Source organism: Notothenia coriiceps, unplaced genomic scaffold (genome assembly GCF_000735185.1).
Source record: "Notothenia coriiceps isolate Sejong01 unplaced genomic scaffold, NC01 NC01_scaffold00037244, whole genome shotgun sequence".
NCBI classification, from domain to species: Eukaryota; Metazoa; Chordata; class Actinopteri; order Perciformes; family Nototheniidae; genus Notothenia; species Notothenia coriiceps.
The window spans coordinates 6,248,903-6,267,454 of record NW_011369945.1 but is presented as its reverse complement, the minus strand read 5'-3'; the positions used below and the strand labels follow the sequence as shown (position 1 = coordinate 6,267,454).

At 40.9% G+C, this 18,552-nt stretch overlaps 2 protein-coding genes across 2 annotated transcripts in view; one reads left to right on the top strand and one right to left on the bottom strand.

Annotated features, from left to right (window-relative positions):
- sertm1 (serine rich and transmembrane domain containing 1) overlaps nt 1–10,517 on the top strand; it is a 10,689-nt gene extending 172 nt beyond the window's left edge. The window contains exons 1-2 of the mRNA XM_010793361.1: nt 1–144; nt 8,125–10,517. The exon at nt 1–144 is cut by the window's left edge and continues 172 nt beyond it. Coding sequence (XP_010791663.1) covers nt 8,138–8,479 — 342 coding nt within the window. The 5' untranslated portion in view covers nt 1–144; nt 8,125–8,137 and the 3' untranslated portion in view covers nt 8,480–10,517. The remainder of the gene's footprint in view (nt 145–8,124) is intronic.
- Nucleotides 10,259–18,552, bottom strand: part of LOC104965230 (neurobeachin-like) — a 19,060-nt gene continuing 10,766 nt past the window's right edge. The window contains exons 13-26 of the mRNA XM_010794189.1: nt 18,269–18,288; nt 18,015–18,155; nt 17,793–17,912; nt 17,169–17,321; nt 16,862–17,026; nt 16,383–16,472; nt 15,575–15,767; nt 14,623–14,694; nt 14,223–14,378; nt 13,506–13,676; nt 13,287–13,388; nt 12,808–13,004; nt 12,485–12,636; nt 10,259–11,799 (exon numbers count right to left, since the gene is read on the bottom strand). Coding sequence (XP_010792491.1) covers nt 11,709–11,799; nt 12,485–12,636; nt 12,808–13,004; nt 13,287–13,388; nt 13,506–13,676; nt 14,223–14,378; nt 14,623–14,694; nt 15,575–15,767; nt 16,383–16,472; nt 16,862–17,026; nt 17,169–17,321; nt 17,793–17,912; nt 18,015–18,155; nt 18,269–18,288 — 1,823 coding nt within the window. The 3' untranslated portion in view covers nt 10,259–11,708. The remainder of the gene's footprint in view (nt 11,800–12,484; nt 12,637–12,807; nt 13,005–13,286; nt 13,389–13,505; nt 13,677–14,222; nt 14,379–14,622; nt 14,695–15,574; nt 15,768–16,382; nt 16,473–16,861; nt 17,027–17,168; nt 17,322–17,792; nt 17,913–18,014; nt 18,156–18,268; nt 18,289–18,552) is intronic.

The following is an 18,552-nucleotide window of genomic DNA, read 5'->3' as shown; positions in this document are numbered from 1 at the left end:
GGGGGGATAGCGGACAGGCTCAGAGGGAAGATCTCAGGGGCAGCAGATCTGGTTCGCTCGGCTGAAATACCAAACACGCAACGGGATGGATTTCTGCACAACGTGAACGCCAGCAAGGAACACCGGTCTCACACATTAAACAAGGTCTGTATAACATCTCCTTTTTTAAACGATATCAGATATGCTTCTAATGCTTGAAGCTGTTTTTTATTAAATGTTTCCAAATCGTTTAGAGACAGAGCAGGCACAGTGTTAATCTGCTCTGTAAGAAGGGATTCCTGCTGAATACAAAAAGCAATTATTCACCTTAGATGCCTCAAATGTATCCGTCTCTTTTCAATGCCAGCAACTTTATTCAGTGCTGTATTTCTGCCTGTAAAGCATTCATGAGAGAACAAACACTGGGAGAGAGATGAAAGACATACTGTAGAGGAAGGATGACATTCTGAAATATAGGAAGAGAGGGGCATACTTGTTCTATGTGGCTTGCAGAAAAGGATACATGTAAAGGGTATGAAATAATGTATACATTAATTCACCAGCCTCGGAAAGAAAGCACGCTCCCTGTGGCAGTTGAGAAGTGATGAGTGAAGCAATTGTGCCCCTGGTTAGAGAAGAAAAACGGACCTCAAGAAAGTGTTTTCAGTGCATTGAGAGAAAGAGCAGGGTGTGTTTGACTTTAAAATGATGTATGACTCCCAGTTCATTATAAACAAAGAGAGAGAATGAACTGCTAAAGGACACGATCAGTATCAAATGTATTAACAACTGCTTTAAGGAGTAGTTAACAGATAGAGAAGGAGAAAATACACTTCACCACAGGGATGGACTGGCACACACACACACACAAACAATAACACTCACATCAAAGCTCATTATCCACACTGGCCACTGACCAAAATGTCTTCCCATACGTAATGATCACGAATCCCAAATGTAAACTCAGAGAGAATCAGATAACAGACGGACAGCGGTGCTCGACCCCTGGAGGAGCCGTCGAGTGCCCTCAGGTGCACTTCAGGATTGTATCATTCAAATGTACAAGCAATGAATAAAAACATTGTTTATTGTTTTGTGGACTCATTCAAATTCAACCTGTTTTTCTACATGTAATAGAAGTATGTGTAATTTATTGACATATGTAACTTGTCTTTATAACTGTAGACAGTCTTTTAAAGTTCATACTTCTAAAAGTAAACTATCCAAACTGAAAATGATAAATTGTTTAGCATCTCGTGGGAAATCAGCTGAGAGCTTCTGACGCATTAAAAAATCCCCGTCTTCCTTCTTTCATCATTCCTGCGTATCTCTGACCCATAAGTGGGTTATCTGTGCTATTTGGGGCTACTGAGGCGATTTGGAATTCATGTGGTTGAGCCTCAGGTCAGCTGATCTGGCTCAGCATATGAAAAATATAACATGTTTGAAATTCAGGGGTACTTTTATCCCCCAACAATCTGTTGTTTGAGCTGGAATCGTGTGTAAGCCTGTGTGTGTGTGTGTGTGTGTGTGTGTGTGTGTGTGTGTGTGTGTGTGTGTGTGTGTGTGTGTATGCCGTGTGTGTAGAAATTGTTGTGTTGGCATATATATATATATGCAAGTTAATAGTATGTGTGCTATTTGTACAGCTCGTCTGTTGAGGCATGTGGTGTGAATACTGTATGAAGCACACACACAAAAGAATATGGCCCAAATGCCATGACATTTTGCCACACATGGATCTTGTGCATTATTCATGAAGTGAAAAGCCAATACCAGAACTGAACAGACGGGGTTGTCTGTGTCTGGGGTTAAGGTTTTAGTAAATATGTGCATAAGGTGCATGAATGGACTACAAAACTGTCAGTAATGGCTAAGGCTATTCCCCGTCACCGAAAGAGATGTCAATGTTTTAATAAGAAGAAAGTGGAGGGTCCACGGCCATGTTGCAATCCGTTTCTCTACTGGGTCCTGGATTGGGAAGCTGTTGTGAATATAAACCAGCCTCATGCAAAAATGATATCTTTTATAAATAAACCAATAAAACCATACTTGCATGTATCTTTAGAATAAATGGATAGAAATAGGGATAGATTAAAATCCTCTATCAAATCTTAAATCATTCAAATGTATTGCATAAAACTAAAAATACACAGTGTACAAAAGACATAAGAAAATAAAACAGCGAAGAATATTGTGAGGACAAGGGATGATGAAAAGATGAAGGACGATGAGGAACAGATTGAGAAAGTGGAGCAGAGGAAGCTTCACGGCACAATGTCTCAGGAGTTTTGCTGAACACACTCCACCAGCAGCGGAGGAGGGGACCGTGTGAGGAGTGACTTTGAGAGAGAGTGCTGCTAAGGAAGGAGTTTGATCAGGACAAAGGGCAGCGTTGGGAGAGAAGGCGTGACGGCTATAGATACAGAATGGCGCTGGACCATACATACGCTCAAGTCAAGACCCGACAAGCAAAGGTGGAGTAGAGAGAGTAGAGAGAGTAGAAAGCTGTGGAAGAATGAAGAGAAATGTGCTCAGGGCAGCTGGGTCAGAAGAGTGTGCAGTAGAGATAACCAAGGCTTTACTGAAGTATATTTAGAGCTCTTTAATAGGTTAAGGGGCAATACAAAGCTGAAATATATATAGATCATAAAAGAGCAAGTTGTAGCCGAGAGTGAAAATGAGAAGCCTTTCTGCCAGGACCCAGCTATTAGCCCGAGGCTGTTAGACTCCGGAGGAAACAGGAGGATGAGGAGGCTGAAAGGCAGAACAGTTTTGGATTCAAAGTGCCTGAACTCCACATGGCCCAGACTGGGAGTGAGGGGGACATACTTCTATGTTAAAGAAGTTAAAGAAGGTCAGAGACTTAAATCAAGTGAATTGAATGCATTTAGAAAATGGCCGGCTCTTGTGAAGTCCGGTCGAATGGAATGCAACTGACTCAGAAGACCAGACAGGCTATTCTTAGTTTTGACGTCACAGTCCGATGGGATTGCTCACCTGGAGGGCAAAACAAAGCTGCCCTTCAACTGCCCGACAACGACAGCGCAGTTTTAACCTCACTGTCAGCCACAATGCCAGATACTGGAGCTGCTGTTACATTTCTACTCTCTACCCAGAGAGGTGGAGAGTGTGGTAATTAGACATGGCACCATCGCTGAAGTGAACATTTCACCTCCAAGCCACCAGATTTATCTGCATTACCAGCCATTTAAACCTCATCAAAACCATCATGGCTGACTTTCCATTGTTTCATCAAACATCATTAACCCTTCATTTCCAGCGTTAATGTGAAAGTATGCCGGCTCAAAGATGTGTTATCTTAGCAGCAGACATTGGCAGCTAATTAGCACTCATCTCCGCCTGCAGTCCAACAGAGAAAAGACCATATCAGCTCAGAGGGAAGTGTATGAGTAGTTTAAATCACACCTGAGTGAGTGTGAGACTTAGCAAGACTCCTTTCTCCTCTGAGATGGAGAATGACAGTAGGGAAGGCAAGACACACCATACACACTTTAACTAATGTGGCAAGCTCCACTCACAGTATCAGCTGTTTTAAAAAGCCAACAGAGGACTTCCATGTTAGACCTTAACCCTTGTGTGTTGTTGACAATGGCTTTACTTCCTTATTGTTAAGGGTCTCACAAACCACCACACTGCTGTGTAAAAGTAAAAAGTCATTCATTTCACGCAATGCCACACTTTTCTAAATCTGGCCTGAATAAAACTAATATGTCAGGATTGTGAAGAAGAATTTGAGTACTACATTCCATTCGCCACAAACTGGTCTTGCACATTTGCTCGATGTAAAATGTCGAACATGTGGAAGTACCTAGCTGATAAAACAGTGTTTTTGAAGCTGAATAAGAACAGAGTTCACCAATAACATGAAGGTTAAACAACAGCTGAAGTAGAAACATGCTTCTGATACAAAAACTCAAGTACAAGTCAGATTACAGCTCAGAAAGAGAGATATCAATGAGGCACAAATACTAAAGAAATCAAGAGTTAGCCATTTATTCTCCTAAAATCCAAGAAAAAAGAAATGTAGGGAGGCTTAGCTGACAAAAGAGCTGACCAAGGTCACACTAGTCTTTGGGATGTGGAGAGAATCAGCAGAGACGGAGGATCAGCTGCATGAGAAGCAAGCAAAGCATGATTGGTTTTATTTTTCGGAAAGATATGGTTTTCCAATTACATTCAGTAGAAAACTGTAATAATTGATAATGATCATAGACACTCTTCACACCTCCTGGAAATATTTTGTTCGGTGTTGTTAAAGAGTACTCTGGGGTGTTACAGCTACAAAAAAGAAAACTTCAGCCCAAGCCATTACATCGGGTGCTTGGTGTGATCAGAGGTGTAACTTTCAACAAGAGAGACAGAGCAGCTGTACAGTATATGATTTTACTACCTAAAAAACACATAAAAAGCATTATTTTTCAAGATAAGGACGCACAATTTTCCCATTTGCCCTGTTTGTTCTCTGTATTACACTTCTAGCTATTCCTTAGGAAAATAACTACCGGGATTCATTTAATGTAGGCGTGTGTGTGTGCATGCGTATGTCTGACCTCTTCAGCCTCAGCGGGCCTGCACGGCCTGCCCTCTTAAAGTAGATTAGCTTGAAAAAGAACTGAACGTACCTTGTTGCCAGGATACAAAAAGCATCATTAAGCCCAATTATCAGCCTCTTCAGTTCACAATGAACAAGCTTCATCACAGATTTCAAAACAACGTATCATTAACGACAGCAATCTATACAGAGCAGGAGAGAGTGGGAGGGTGACAACAGGAGAAGGACAGCAGAGAAGATATGTAAAAAGTGGCAAAGTGAAATTAAATCAAAGAGGTGGAGAATGAATGGAGAGAGTTTCAGGGTCAAGTTAGTAGAATCTTTTTGCAGAAATAACAACATTGAGACAGAATTTTTGAGTAAATGTAGCTATCAGCGTGATGCAAATGTTTAAATCAAGATGGTTAAATCATTTCAGGAAGAAATAATAATAATAATATAATTAAAAAGTGTAGATTTACGATGGCAATGTTAGAGGACAGCTCAAGGAGAGAGGGGCAGGCATGTGCAATGAATATCAATACTTCAACTCTGTAAAAAACATATAAGTCAACAAAGACTGCGAGACATTTTTCATTGGGTCGGGGAAACCACTGGGAGGATTTGATAAAGAAAACAGAGTTGGGGCAAGAGAGTATGCAATTACAGAAAGTGAGAGAAGCATAACTCTCCCTCCTCATTATGCTGCGCATCTCCCCGGAGGTACAGCAGGCTGTAGATTAAAGAGAGCAACATTCTTGTCAACTGTACCATCCACAGAGAGACAAATTGAGAGAATGAAGGGGGAGTGAATAAGAGTTTGGAGTTAAAACTTCAAAAAGCAACCTTGTTCAATAGAAGATTACGTTTTGTTCAAACACTGACAAATGTAACAGGAACAGAATAAAGCGTTGGGATCAAACAGGTGCAACACATTTAATATAAACTGTTTTCATTTATAAAAGGTAAACTGTGCAAAACATAGTAGAAGCAATAGTCAGAAAAGTGTTTATATCATCATCTGGCATTATCTCTCTGCTATTGCAATTGACTTTAGTTGAGTCTGCTGCTTTAATCTTCTCATTTTAATTTAATTTAAGGCTCATTACCTGACATGTGTCAATACTGCACAAACACTCAATAACATTTTCTCTGCAATAGTACAACAAGTAGTTTTGTAGTGCCAAAGTATAACATATAGCCTGCTCTAAAACAACAAACACCTGAATTAGTTGTCCATGCTCCACACAATAACCCACTCACAATGCTTTTTACAGGTTAATGGCTACAAAGTTAATGCTAGGTAGCTAACTGACTTGTCTACTAAAGTTTTCTTACATTTAACACACTCTACTTACATAAAACTCAAGGTCAAATAAATTGCAATAAAATATACAAATGAACTGCTAGTGGATTTAGAGACTCCCAATGAAAAATGGAATGATACCACTTTTAGTAGCAGGCGAATTTTATTGGCTAATGCTAATCGCTTTTGGAAATTGCTAGTTCTTCCAGCACATACACGTATCCCAGGCTTACTCTCAGCATTATTTTAGATCCCAATTTTTTTTTACAGGTGTTCACAAAAATGTATAATGTTAGAGTCAAGATAGAAAGTAGTTGTCTTACCTGTGCAAAACATATTTTGGCAATATGCGGCAAACTGCCCTTTACACGATATTGGGGTAAACTATCTCAGCTTTGAACGAGATAAATCCTGCGACAAGGAACAACAGCTGAGCTCTGACCCCCGACCTCTGCTAAAAAGTGTTCACAGATAGCACTTAGAGCCAATACAGTACATTACAATTACAGACTGTCCACATTTTTGAAGGAGCATTTGTGTTTATTAACCAGCTTTCACACGAGTAATGCTGGGCTTTGTAGTTATTGCAGTTTGTAGATTTTTTTTTAAATGTACGAACGTTTATTATCTCCTTAACATACAAGTAGGCTACTATTAAGAACATAGGCCTACCATGAATGTAATGTTAAGTGCATCATGTTCAACAAAGTGTGATTACACTGACTCACTCTTGTTGCCATTATGATTCGTTTTACACAATATATCTTGCAATCGAGTGCAAAAAGTAATTGAATCTAGCCTACAGTAGGCTTTACAGAGGTAAAATAAAAGTGTTCTTAAATATGATTCTGGTTCGCCATTGTAAACATATTATACAAATGTATATTATGTCTTAGTCCTATATTTGTTTTTAATATCTAAGAATCTGGAGAAATATACATTGGTTTGATATATATTGTGAACAATGTTGATGTGCATTTTAGTCCATTCACTGAATATAATTTGGTCGGTCCATGGTGAAATGCATAACCATGAAATGGAGACGAAGGAGGGGAGAGCTGGCAAATAAGAGAGAAATGAGCTCACACCGCTGTGTTGCAAAGAGTGTTTGATGACCCCCCTGCTACATTTCTGGTCATGGTCAATCAATCGTCCCTTTGAAGTGTCTTTCTCCTGTCATAGATCAAGACAGAAGTCTGGCCTAACCCAAATACAACTCTCTGTCTCCCCCCAACACAAATACTGTGAACATTTCTATACCACAATACTCAGTCACATGTTCATGTCACTTTTGTGCCATGCAGTAATTTGCAGTGGAACAATATCAGCAGTATTAATATGCAATGGAGGAGGGTAGGCTCTCAGCTGTCTTTGTGAAAGCTGATTATGAGGAGTTTAATTTCATCAGATAAGGATGGCTTCGTTTATGAGCATAAAAGGCTCCAGGCTCCAGACTGACAGGCTTTCAATGACACAAGCACTCCCCCTGCTGTTTCTCTTTATTATAGTCGGGTCAGTAAAGCTCTTTATGCTGTAATGTATCCTCCAACAGTCAAACAGTATTTGATTACCACAACAGAACAGTGTCCGCAGTAGATCTGTGTCTGTTTGTTCATGAATTCATCCTTGCATTAAAAATATTCACAGTGCTATAATTTTGAGTGATCAGCAACAATTCTGACACAAATGAATATAAATATGTTTGCACTTATCTATGAACATACAGCGAGGGTATATTGCAAGATTATGAGTATTTCATACAGATTTCATACATTATAAGTAGATAAACCAACACTTAACTGTTTTGCTTGTTTCATTGCTGCAAATACATTCAAATATATATATATATATATTGCAAATAACAGTTGAGTACTCTTGTGAATCAATTTGATGTTTCTCAATTAGCATGAACTCTCCATGAGATGCTCCAAGAGGGATACAATAAATGATTATTATTTTCAACTATTATTTGATAGAAATCTGTTCTGCATCTGGGGGCCCTTGAAGTAAATTGTTGGTGCTGAATCAGAATTAATGAAGGGCTCTCTTTCCTTCTTAATTTCTGCCAAAGCTGGACGTGGGTGACAGCTCTTGCGTTAGCAAGCATCTGCCATGCTGAAGTGTCCTGGAGGGAGGAAATAAACACTTGGCAGCTTTGGCAGACACAAGAGATTTCTTCTACTGCCCATTTAAATTATGAATGTTGATGTGTCTTTCTGTTGCTTCACAAAAAATCTCACTAACCCTTTTTTTCTTTCTCATGCAAATCTAATCATTTATGCAGAACATCAGCAAGGATGTCAGGGATGGACGTCTCGTTGGTGGACTATAATGAGACTGCAATCTCTCCGATAGACAATGGGACCTTTCTACGATTCTCGCCAACCTCTTCTTCCACATCAGCGGCCGCCTCATCACCGGGACGTCAGGGCAACGTTTACGTTTATGTGTGGCTCTTCCTCGGCCTGCTGGTATTCCTGCTGACGCTGCTCATCATCTCCCTCCACAGGCTGAAGAACATCATCTCCTCCTCCTCATCGGTCCCAGACTGCAGCAGCGAAGGAGGGAGCTCCTTCACCAACATGGAGATCTGTAGCATCTCATCTCAGAGGTCCACCATCTCCTCACTGTCCACCTGAGCTTCACGGGAGGGAGCACGTACAGACACATGGACATGTTTGTCCACGAGGATCCCCCTTTGAACGCATGCTTATACGCTGAAAGCAGGAAAGCCTGCACACTCAAAACACATGGATGCCCATCACTTCCTCATTGTGATATAAAAACACTTGCTTACGCATGTATATAGTAATCCCAATCGTTCAGAAAGTCATGTGTGTTCATGCAATTTCCATAAGCACAGGGGAAATAAGATGACAATGTGAAGAAGAGGTCTTGAGGGATGAGACTGACTGGCCTTGTTTCAAAGACAAATGAACCTGGGAGACCACTTTCCCCTAGCAACAAAAGCTTAATGAGGGAATACTATTTTTCCTCTTCATTTTTCAAAGGTTAATTTCTTGTATTTTGCTTGTCATCTTTACTGTGAAACATTAATATTGCTTTCAAGTACGTCCAGCATGTTTCATAATATCCGTAGACTACATAAAATAATTACAGTACTACAATCATATTAAAGACCATTGCTTTGTTCAGATATGCATGTGTGTGTGTGTCTAGTTGTCTAATAACAAACTATGGGATACCTTAAAACTGTACATCAGAATGCTTCATGATTCCCCTGGAGAACGGACATTGCACAAGACATCAGGCTGTTGGTAAAGGTGAGGAAGAAAGTGTGTCTTACTGACAGGCCGCGGGCCTCTGACTGCAGCTACAGACCGGGTCAAAAGTGACATAAACGAGATGAAATCTGGGTCCTGGCTCTAGCAGCGTGACGGGTTACCCTCTCTTGCCTGTCAGCTCGTATGGCGTCTGATTGCAGTCTCCATAGTGACTGAAGCATGAGAGCTCTGTGCAGCCTGTCTGACTTCTTTGTTTAAGCTACGTATGGTAATGGTTGCTTCTGCTCAAAAGACATCATTTGTGTTTTAATACTGTGAAATGTTGTTCCTTTGACAAGACATCCCACATTCAGAACTTATTGTTATAAAATTAATTACCCCGTGCTTGTGTTGTTTTTGGTATTTTGGGGCATCATTTTATTCCTGTCAACATCATTCAGTAAAGATAAAAACATGTATGACCTGGGTGTTTGTACTGACCATGACCTTTCCTGTGCAAATCTAACTTTTGTCAATGGGTTGAATGAATACCATAAGGATTTTCATTCTTTTCTTACACACATTGTCTATTTTAATTGCCTTTAAAAGATGTGAGCCTTCCTTTATCTCTTTTAGATATTACTTGGTATGCTGCATAAGGGTGATTCAAGAGCAAAACAAAGTAACTTGATTGAATGATGCTTGATTGAACTAGACTCACTTAAAACATTGCACAATTTGATTGTAATAAGTTCCATTTAATAGTATAAACTAACATTTCAACTGTAAATCTCAACTCTGAGTTCTTAGGAGGTGCTGCAGAAAGTGACTGACAGTAACAGGCATTTGAAATGAAAGGTAGTTCGACAATGTTGTCAAGTGCACATTTTGACTCGAGAGGCTCTTGAAATCTTTGGAGAAAGCAGGATTCCTTTCAGACCGGTGTCTTGTTAAATCTGCAGTTAGAGCTCACTCTGCAGTGCCGTTGTCTTGAAGTCAAAAAGAAAGCTTTTGGTGAAACAGAATGTCTCACCAATGAAAAGTCAAGTCATCAAATTCTTTGCATATTTTATTTTTCTTATCATGATTTTTTTTTCAACTCACACATGTCATATTTTACATCTTTGCAATAAAACATGAATACAATAGTTTTTTAGGGTTTCATAGATCCAAAAATATTTAACCTTTTTTTGGATACGTAAGTTGAACCTGTCGATAGAGTATGTGCATGTGCGCATTTGATCAAGATGGCTTCACACATACAGTACCTCTCACATTTCATCCCCTCTCCTCACTCCTTTCCACCTCTATCAGCTACAGAATCATGATATTGCTTACAACTGTGAGGTTGTAAAACCTAATAATCACACATGAGCTCAACGCTTTAAATACAAACATCAATGCACAAATAATCCCGAAGGGGAAATGGACCTAAACAAAATGGCAGCCGACCAGAAAGAACCAAGCTAATAAATAATGATATGTGATTGGTGCAAAGTGCAAATACAAAACAAACTTTTACATTGATTTGATTCTCTTCTTTTAAATAATCAACAAATGTGGGTAAGTGAAGGTTTCCTTTGCGCTTTCAATCTTATTCAGCTGATTAGGTCTCCCGCCGAGCCTGAACCAAGACTTTATGTACATATTTGACAAAACAATCACCAAATATACAAAGGAAATCATCTCAGTCTCGTGGTTGTCATCCTTGGTGGCACTGGCAAGATCTCTTTATCATTACCATCTCCGGCAAAATAATCACCATCCTTGACACTGCCGTTATCATCATCAATCTTGTCAACATTATAATAATTATTACACAATATTTTACATACAGCAAGTCATTAATAAATTAAAGGTGATAAGCGCAGTTTGTGTAGTGAAAGAACACGTGTTGGCTCTGAAGGAAGCAGAACCTTATTTACATAAGAATCAGACTTAACCCTGCTGCAGGGAAAATAAAATAACATCAAATTAACATTATAAAATAAAATAAATCCAGATAAAATATAATCATAACCCCAGACATTTTTTCAAGGGTGAATTTTAAGATCAAGCCAATAGCACCGTTTTTTCTGAAGAGTGGGCGGGGCTGGATAATTTCTAACCATTTCTAATCAGTTGAGACACATTGAAGGAGTCTTAATTTACAGTCCACCCAAATCATTATTTGACTGAACTCCCATCAAAGGAAAAGTAAAGAACAAAATTGATAGAGAAGAAAAACACAAGAAAACCAAAACTTAAGTTCTTTGTCTATAAAGCATGAAGCGTACCAGGAACAGCAACTGCAGCAGTCCAGCGAGTGGTACGGGTATGAACGACCTCTACAAGGTCTGCTTGACTTTCCCCCATTCTGCAGTCTATTTTATGAGCAGGTTTTGGTGTGTATCTTCGGGGTACTATGTGTCTGTGGTTACACACGTATGTGTACGTACACGTATGCACAGAGGGAGTTATTTCCACCAGCGCTGTAGCATCCTCAAATCAAGTAAACTTCACAAGGGATTAGAGCTGGCACTTGCTTTTCCTTCCCCTCTGTACCTTCAGTTTCCCCGTGTCGCAGATACACAGCAGAATGCTTCACCTCCTCTCTTTGTTCTTCTCTCGTCTCCCTATCCTTCCCATCCTCATGCTGTCCACCTCAGTACCTGTTCTGGTGCTCGTAGTGCCAGCGGTTGAAGTCTATGTTGAATGCCACAATGCTTCCGGATGCCATGCCAGTGATCAGAGTCCTGAGGGCAGAGCAAAAACAGTAAGTCACATCCAAACTATGCACATACTTTTGGAAAATTGCATACCTTAAACCAGGAGTGTCCAAACTACGGCCAGGGGGCCAAATGCGGCCCACGGACCATTTTGAATCGACCCTCAGCTAATTCAAAAAGTATAATGAAACAAATGAAACTTCTACTTGTCTTATATTGTACTTCTCAAATATATATGTTCAAATATATTACACAGTATTCATGTGATAAAAAGCCAAATCTTCATTAAAATCAGACAATTCAGTCTGAAGCTCCTGTTTTAAGGAATGAGCTGCCAACACAATAAATGAAACCCTATGGAGAGCTAGGATGTACGCTGCATTTTCAAGTATCAAGAATAATTTACCTACATTTGATTGATTTTTCTAACTTATAACTGAACTTATGAGGCAATATACCTCTCGTGAGTGGCCCAGCCCTTTGTATATTTGTCTGTATGTGGCCCTCGGTGAAAAAAGTTTGGACCCCCCCCTGCATTAAACCGTTGCATTTTTCTCTAGGACATCATCTGAGGTTTGGGTAAAATAACCTCACAGTTACTGATTATTCAGTATTCTCTGCTGCCCCCTGGTGACCCAGTTTCCTTCACAACAATAGTGAACTTCTATCAATTATTCTACTGACTCTCAGAGTGACAGCCTGTCTGTTTTACCTCTGGTCATGTGAGAGGTCCATGGCACGGATGCCTGCATCACAGCCTGGATAGATGTACAGCTGTTTGAAGTCGCACGCCTGCCACACTTCCACAACTCCGTTATCGCCTCCTGTCACCAAGTTCTGTCCGTCGCTGCTCAACAGGATCGCCTGGAGAGAGAAAGAGAATAGAGAGGGGTCAAAAGAGGCTCAACTACTCCATTGTGTTGAACAACAGTATATCGCATTGTTTATTGGTAAATAAAAACAGGATTCATGCATGAATATACACCAAAATGAATATTATGTTGAAATGAACAGTATTAACTCTGACTGCCTTACCCGCGTGGAGTCATTGACCTCCATTTGTGCCAGGAGTTTTCCATTTATGCTGAAGTTGCAGAAGTGGCCTCTGTCATAGTAGATGATGCAGTGGCCCTCGCTGGACACTGAGATGAGGCGGGGCCGCTGACACAGCTCTGGTCCCTCCAGGGCCCGAAGAAGGTCCCCTGTGATGGTGTGGACCAGGCATGGGCCCTCTGAGAAGCAAGACCAGAGCGAATTAATAAAGAAGTTATTTTACTCAATTAGCTCTGCTGACGGTAGAGTGATCAGGAAATATCAGCCTAACCTCTAATAGAAATTAAAACAACGACATATGGGAAAACAACATCTATGAGAGGGCAATCTACAGGTCTTTTGTCCAATGGCTTTGCGGCTGTTATGTATCTGAGGGTTCTAACATTTCAATATTTTATCTTTTATTCAATTCTCACAGTGAAAATAATCTATAAATCGAAATTTAAATTGGGCACACAAACCTTTAGCTCCACTGATGACCAGTCCCAGCTCTGCACAGACGGACACACACACCACTTCATGGTCGTGTCCTGTCAGTACGGCCCTGGGAGCGGGGTAGTCACCTGGAGAAGAAAACAGAGTTAGAGACACCATACATCTCCGGGACCTGTGTCTGAACTAAGAGCATGTAGACACCGAGTGTCCAACAAACATGTTGTTTCCTTCAAGTCATCACTCACTGTTGTTAGGGTTGTCCCCGATAATGTGGTGTCGTCCACTCCAGTACCACAAAAGAAGAGTGGCGTCTCTGGAGCCCGACACGATGTAGCAGTCACCTCCGATGTAGGACTCTGATCTGGCGAGACATGTCACCACATCCCAGTGGCCGAAAACTATCTGGGTCAGCTTTCCTGTGGAGAGGAACGAGGAGCGAGGCTAAGTCACTGTGCCCTCTACAGTAATCATACCTTCGTAGGCCAAGGGTGATTAACTAAGGCAAGAATCCAACGAAACATCTGAACACTGTAAATAAAGCTCTCACCAGTTTTAACTTAGTTAGTAGGTTTTTTTGTATCCAGAAACTATCATTTGTTTTCGGTTGTGCGCACTTTAGAACCTGTTTATTCATGATTACTTTACTGCCAGGTGTAAATACATGGGTTAAACATGCAGGTTAGGGAACATAGAGTCACTAAATATAAATCACTAAATCTCTAGTCCAAAAAATAATTTGAGGTGTAAGCCCAGGTGTATATGTGAAAAGAAAAATCTAAATCTCCCCTTGATGAAATATCCAAACAAAAATCTAAATAAAATTACAATGATTCCACATTATCTTTATTCAAACTAGGACCTATGACAGGATTGCAGCTTTTATAGAGTTTTTAAAAACACCTGCTGGTACATTTAGACTAAACACAATGCTCAACAGGTTTTCTGAATAATACCAAACCTACCCGTCTCAGTGGAGTAAACACGGAAGCTCTTGTCCCAGAAGCCGCAGACCAGGATGTAGCGGTTGTCGGCGGTAACCACGAAACAGTGTGTGTTGATTTGGATGCTCTGGTCCACGAGGTCAGTGATCTGACGCTTGTTCACGCCTGAGTTGTTGGCTACATGGGAACAGCGTAAGTTAATAAGGGCAGCGTAATGCCATATGGTTCACAAGCATTTTAATAACTGTTCATAATATTTTATTACTCATGTTAGTATTACAGCCTGGTACTCAGTAATATGTGCACAAATCCCTAATATATCATGTTATATATTTAATGAAGTCCTACTACTTGGTTCTAAAATATTATCGGTATTACATAAAACCAATTAAATATGCTGTGGAAGTGTTAGCGCACTGACCTATGAGAGGGTCCATCTCAATGGGCAGATGATGAGCCTGCTCCAGGGAATATCCCGGAGCTCCACGGAGGCCTGAAGGATAAAGGGTAAACACATTAAAGTAAGTCACACCCGCACATACACACATCGTAAAGCTCTCGTATAATCCCCTAGTCGAGTGCTCTGTGATGCATGCGCTACAGCGGGATAATGTTGAAAAATAAAATCTTCACAACCAAAGTCACTAGGGCTGCCTTATGGCCCGCGGTAATTACACTACCACGATTCATTAAACCTACCCTGCTTTTCTAATTAGGTCATTAAAGGTCAATTGAGGGTTTAATTAACACATATTTCTTTGTCAACATGTGGACAACATAGTAGTAAACTCTCACCCGGGGCTTAAAGCACTGCAGGCTTCCATACATTAGTGTTAATTGCATAGAAGATACATAGCATAGAATATAGCATGAAATTATTTTCCTTGGGTGTTTTTTATGAATATTTTGTATAAATCCTTAAATAATTTAGTCTTTATAATGTCATGAATTTGCCACAAAAACAACAACAATTTAGCGTTGCCCAAAGGGAGTTCTTTAAATTGCATTTGTCTGATCAATCTTTTTAAAAATAAAGTGATTCCATTTGATAAAAGAGAAAAATCAGCTAACCACATTTGAGAAGCTGGAATCAGTATGTCTGTGGAAGTTTTCCTTGATAAATTAATAATTGTTATTAAGACTTATTGATTAATTGATTAATGACTAATTGTATGTTACTGTATTATTAAGGGATTGCCATAGTGTAGTTTCAAGATGCTCAAAATCGTCAAATAACAAAACTGTATAAACTTTATTCTGTTCAGATAATGTAATGTCCAGTTCCATTCCTCAAAGGGGGATAACTTAATATGTTACATGAGGATCTATGGTTTCCATTTCCACATTATAATGTATTTTCTTGGTGCTCTCACCGACTGTGTTGTGCCAGCGGTTGACGGCAAACAGCCGGCTACATGTGACGGTGACGGCTGCTGGGATGCTGAGGTGGGGGAGCGTGTTGGCCGCCACGTGGGTGACGGGCGAGTTGGAGGGGAACTTGAGCACCATGATGACATCCTGCTGCATCTGATCCTTAAACATCAGCGGGCTCTGGGGAAGGAAACACTGGTGAGACAGACAGAGAAGGAGAGAGGGACAGAGAGGAAGAGGGAGGGGGGCAGAGCAGGGAAGGGGAGGTCGGAGCAGGGAAATGGAGACGGAGGTAGAGGGAGAGACAGAACAGATGGAACAGAGGGAGGGACGGGAAAAGGTATATTAGTGGGAGCTCAGGGTCAGAGCAGGTACACACACTGAGGGGGGGCTAGGCCTTGGAGAGGAGGTGGAGGCGCAGGTTGGTCGGGGGGCAGGACTGACAGGTAAGGGGGACATGGATGGCTCTGATGTGGAGACACTGAGGCCTCGTTCTGCTCAGGGCGAGGCAGGAGAGAGAGGCTAACAGGGCAGGGCTAGCAGCATTACATATACGTGTATATAATAACATCTCTCAATTGGAGTATAGGAAAAATCAACCTGTCTATAAAAGATAGACATACTGGGGAAAAACGCTCTTCCTGTTCCAATAGTGAACATTTTCTCAAGACATTAAGAACATGCAAAAAGTATGGGAGAACAGCTGACTTGCTGACTTGCTGTTTTACGAAGGTGTTTTTAAAGCATATACTGGGAGATTACTGCTATGATACTGAAACCTATGCAGGTTTTTCAAGGATGTGTTCTCACCAGGTGCATGGCCGAGGAGCGAGGTGGGTGGGGCTCGATCAGCAGCTGGGAGGGGATCTGCCCACACGCCTGGATCTGGGACTCAATCCCCTAGAGAGAGAGAGAGAGAGAGAGAGAGAGAGAGAGAGAGAGAGAGAGAGAGAAAAGGGGTTAACACAGGAGAAGACACACTTTTGAGAAACATAAAAACTAGTTGAGTGAAGCCACATATCTTTACCTTCTTATTTACTTATTTTGTTTGTCTTTTTGTATGCATGAAGCACATGCGTGTACTTTGAGTGTATCTCTAGAGAACCATTCCCTCCGCCATAGGGAGTATACTGTATATCCAGTGAGTATTTAGCTAAGAGATTTAGACATTAAATCGATCTGATGCTACCATACGATCTTGAATGAGAAACTCACCAAGGGAAGATTTCTGCACTGTGATAATCAATTTGGGAGTCAAACAAGAGTGAAGTGTTGCCATGGAAACTGACCTCGCGTTGCACAGCATCTGCATTTTCTAGGTTGATTGATCCCTCGTAGGACAAGAAGTTGAACACGTTGAGGGATCTCACTGCTTCTGGCCCCCGCTGCTTGTAGCCGAATATTAAATCGATCCACTGGTGAAGCTGGCAGGACACAAACTCGCTCTCCAACGCCTGGTGGAGGTCACAGGGGCAGAGAGAGGAAGGAAGGGAGAGTCAAGACTATTATCAGAGTCTTTCAAGTGGACTTAAAGGCAGAGACAACTAGCCTTCTTTCAGCTTTTATATTCCTTGGAAATGACTGTCAGTCTCTTACCATACGGTTAATGCGGACAAAGTCCTCGGGTTTCTTGGCCCAAGCAGGAAGCTCCACGTCACACACAGAAATTCCATCTTCACGCACCCCGAGCTCGTACTCATTACTGTTCACAAACATCTCAGGCAAGTAGTAGAACTCTGGGATCAGCTCCTGATGGATAAAACAGAAAAAAACATTGTTTATTTAAAATAAAAATAGGACTTTCCTCCAGAAATTTGAATATTTTCAGCTAATTAAACATTGCCAAACAGAAAAAAAAAGCTCAGAGAACTAAATATAAACTGCAGAGAACAGAAACCAATGAATCTTAAAGTTTAAAGACTTTTTTATCGAATGACCGTATGAGCTGTTTGACCCTTATACCTACACCTTATACCCTTTATACTTTTAGAGACGTTCAAATAAAAGCTACAATTAAATTATTTTCTCAAACTCTGCAACATTTTATTTGCAAATGTAGTTTAAAATAGACAAGCACTTGCGTTGGATGCATTCACGTCATTGTGTTTTTGTTGGGTTTTCCTAATTCTGGGCAATTTCAGTTTACAGTTTTTATTGTTTTATAATAATCTTGACTAGTCACTTCCGTTGGACCATCATCAGCCCATCATGTCTTCTTACCTTGACATCAGCTGTGTCCCTCTGGCAGTTCCTCCACGAGCAGCCGATGCCAGAGAAGGCTCTCTCCGGATGGTCGAACTTGTTATCGTTAGCGTTGAGGAAAAACGTGGTAAAGGGCTCCTGCGGGCACATTGAACAGACAAATTCATTTAAACTGCCATGTGCTCGAGCAGCTGCTGAAGGTCGAAGTCTGTAAGTGTGTGAAGAGCAGCAGGTACTTACTATTCTGAGCATCCACATCAGTGTGGAATGAGCGGTGGAGTACATGGTGGTGTAGTGGTGAGGAGGCGTGCTGTCGTCGTCCCACGTCTCGAAGCGTTCGGCATAAAACGCTGCTCGCTTGGGATTCAGTGCACCGATTGGCTGAGGGAAACCACAGAGAAATATTAGAATTAAGTCAACAATCAAACAGGAAACGATATATGCAGGTTTCTCCTGTTCCTTACAGAGTGTGCTTTTGAACAGTGAAATCTTACACTGTGAATGTTCTGATCCTCTGTAGGAGGAAACGCAGGGAATTACATCCACAGTCTTATGTGCCTTTGTTTTTCTACTTTAATTGGAGAAAATGCAACTAGGAAATGTTTCTGCTAAGCCTAGGTGGTACGTCTTGAGCTGTATTACAGCCTTTTCTTGGGTTTAGAGCATTTTTTGAGTAGCACTACTGAGGGTCTCCTCGACCTGGAGTGAATGGACCTTTGAAGTCTCCTGGAGAGGTTCACACATCTGTGAAGACCTGTGTTGTTATAAAAGAGGTTGT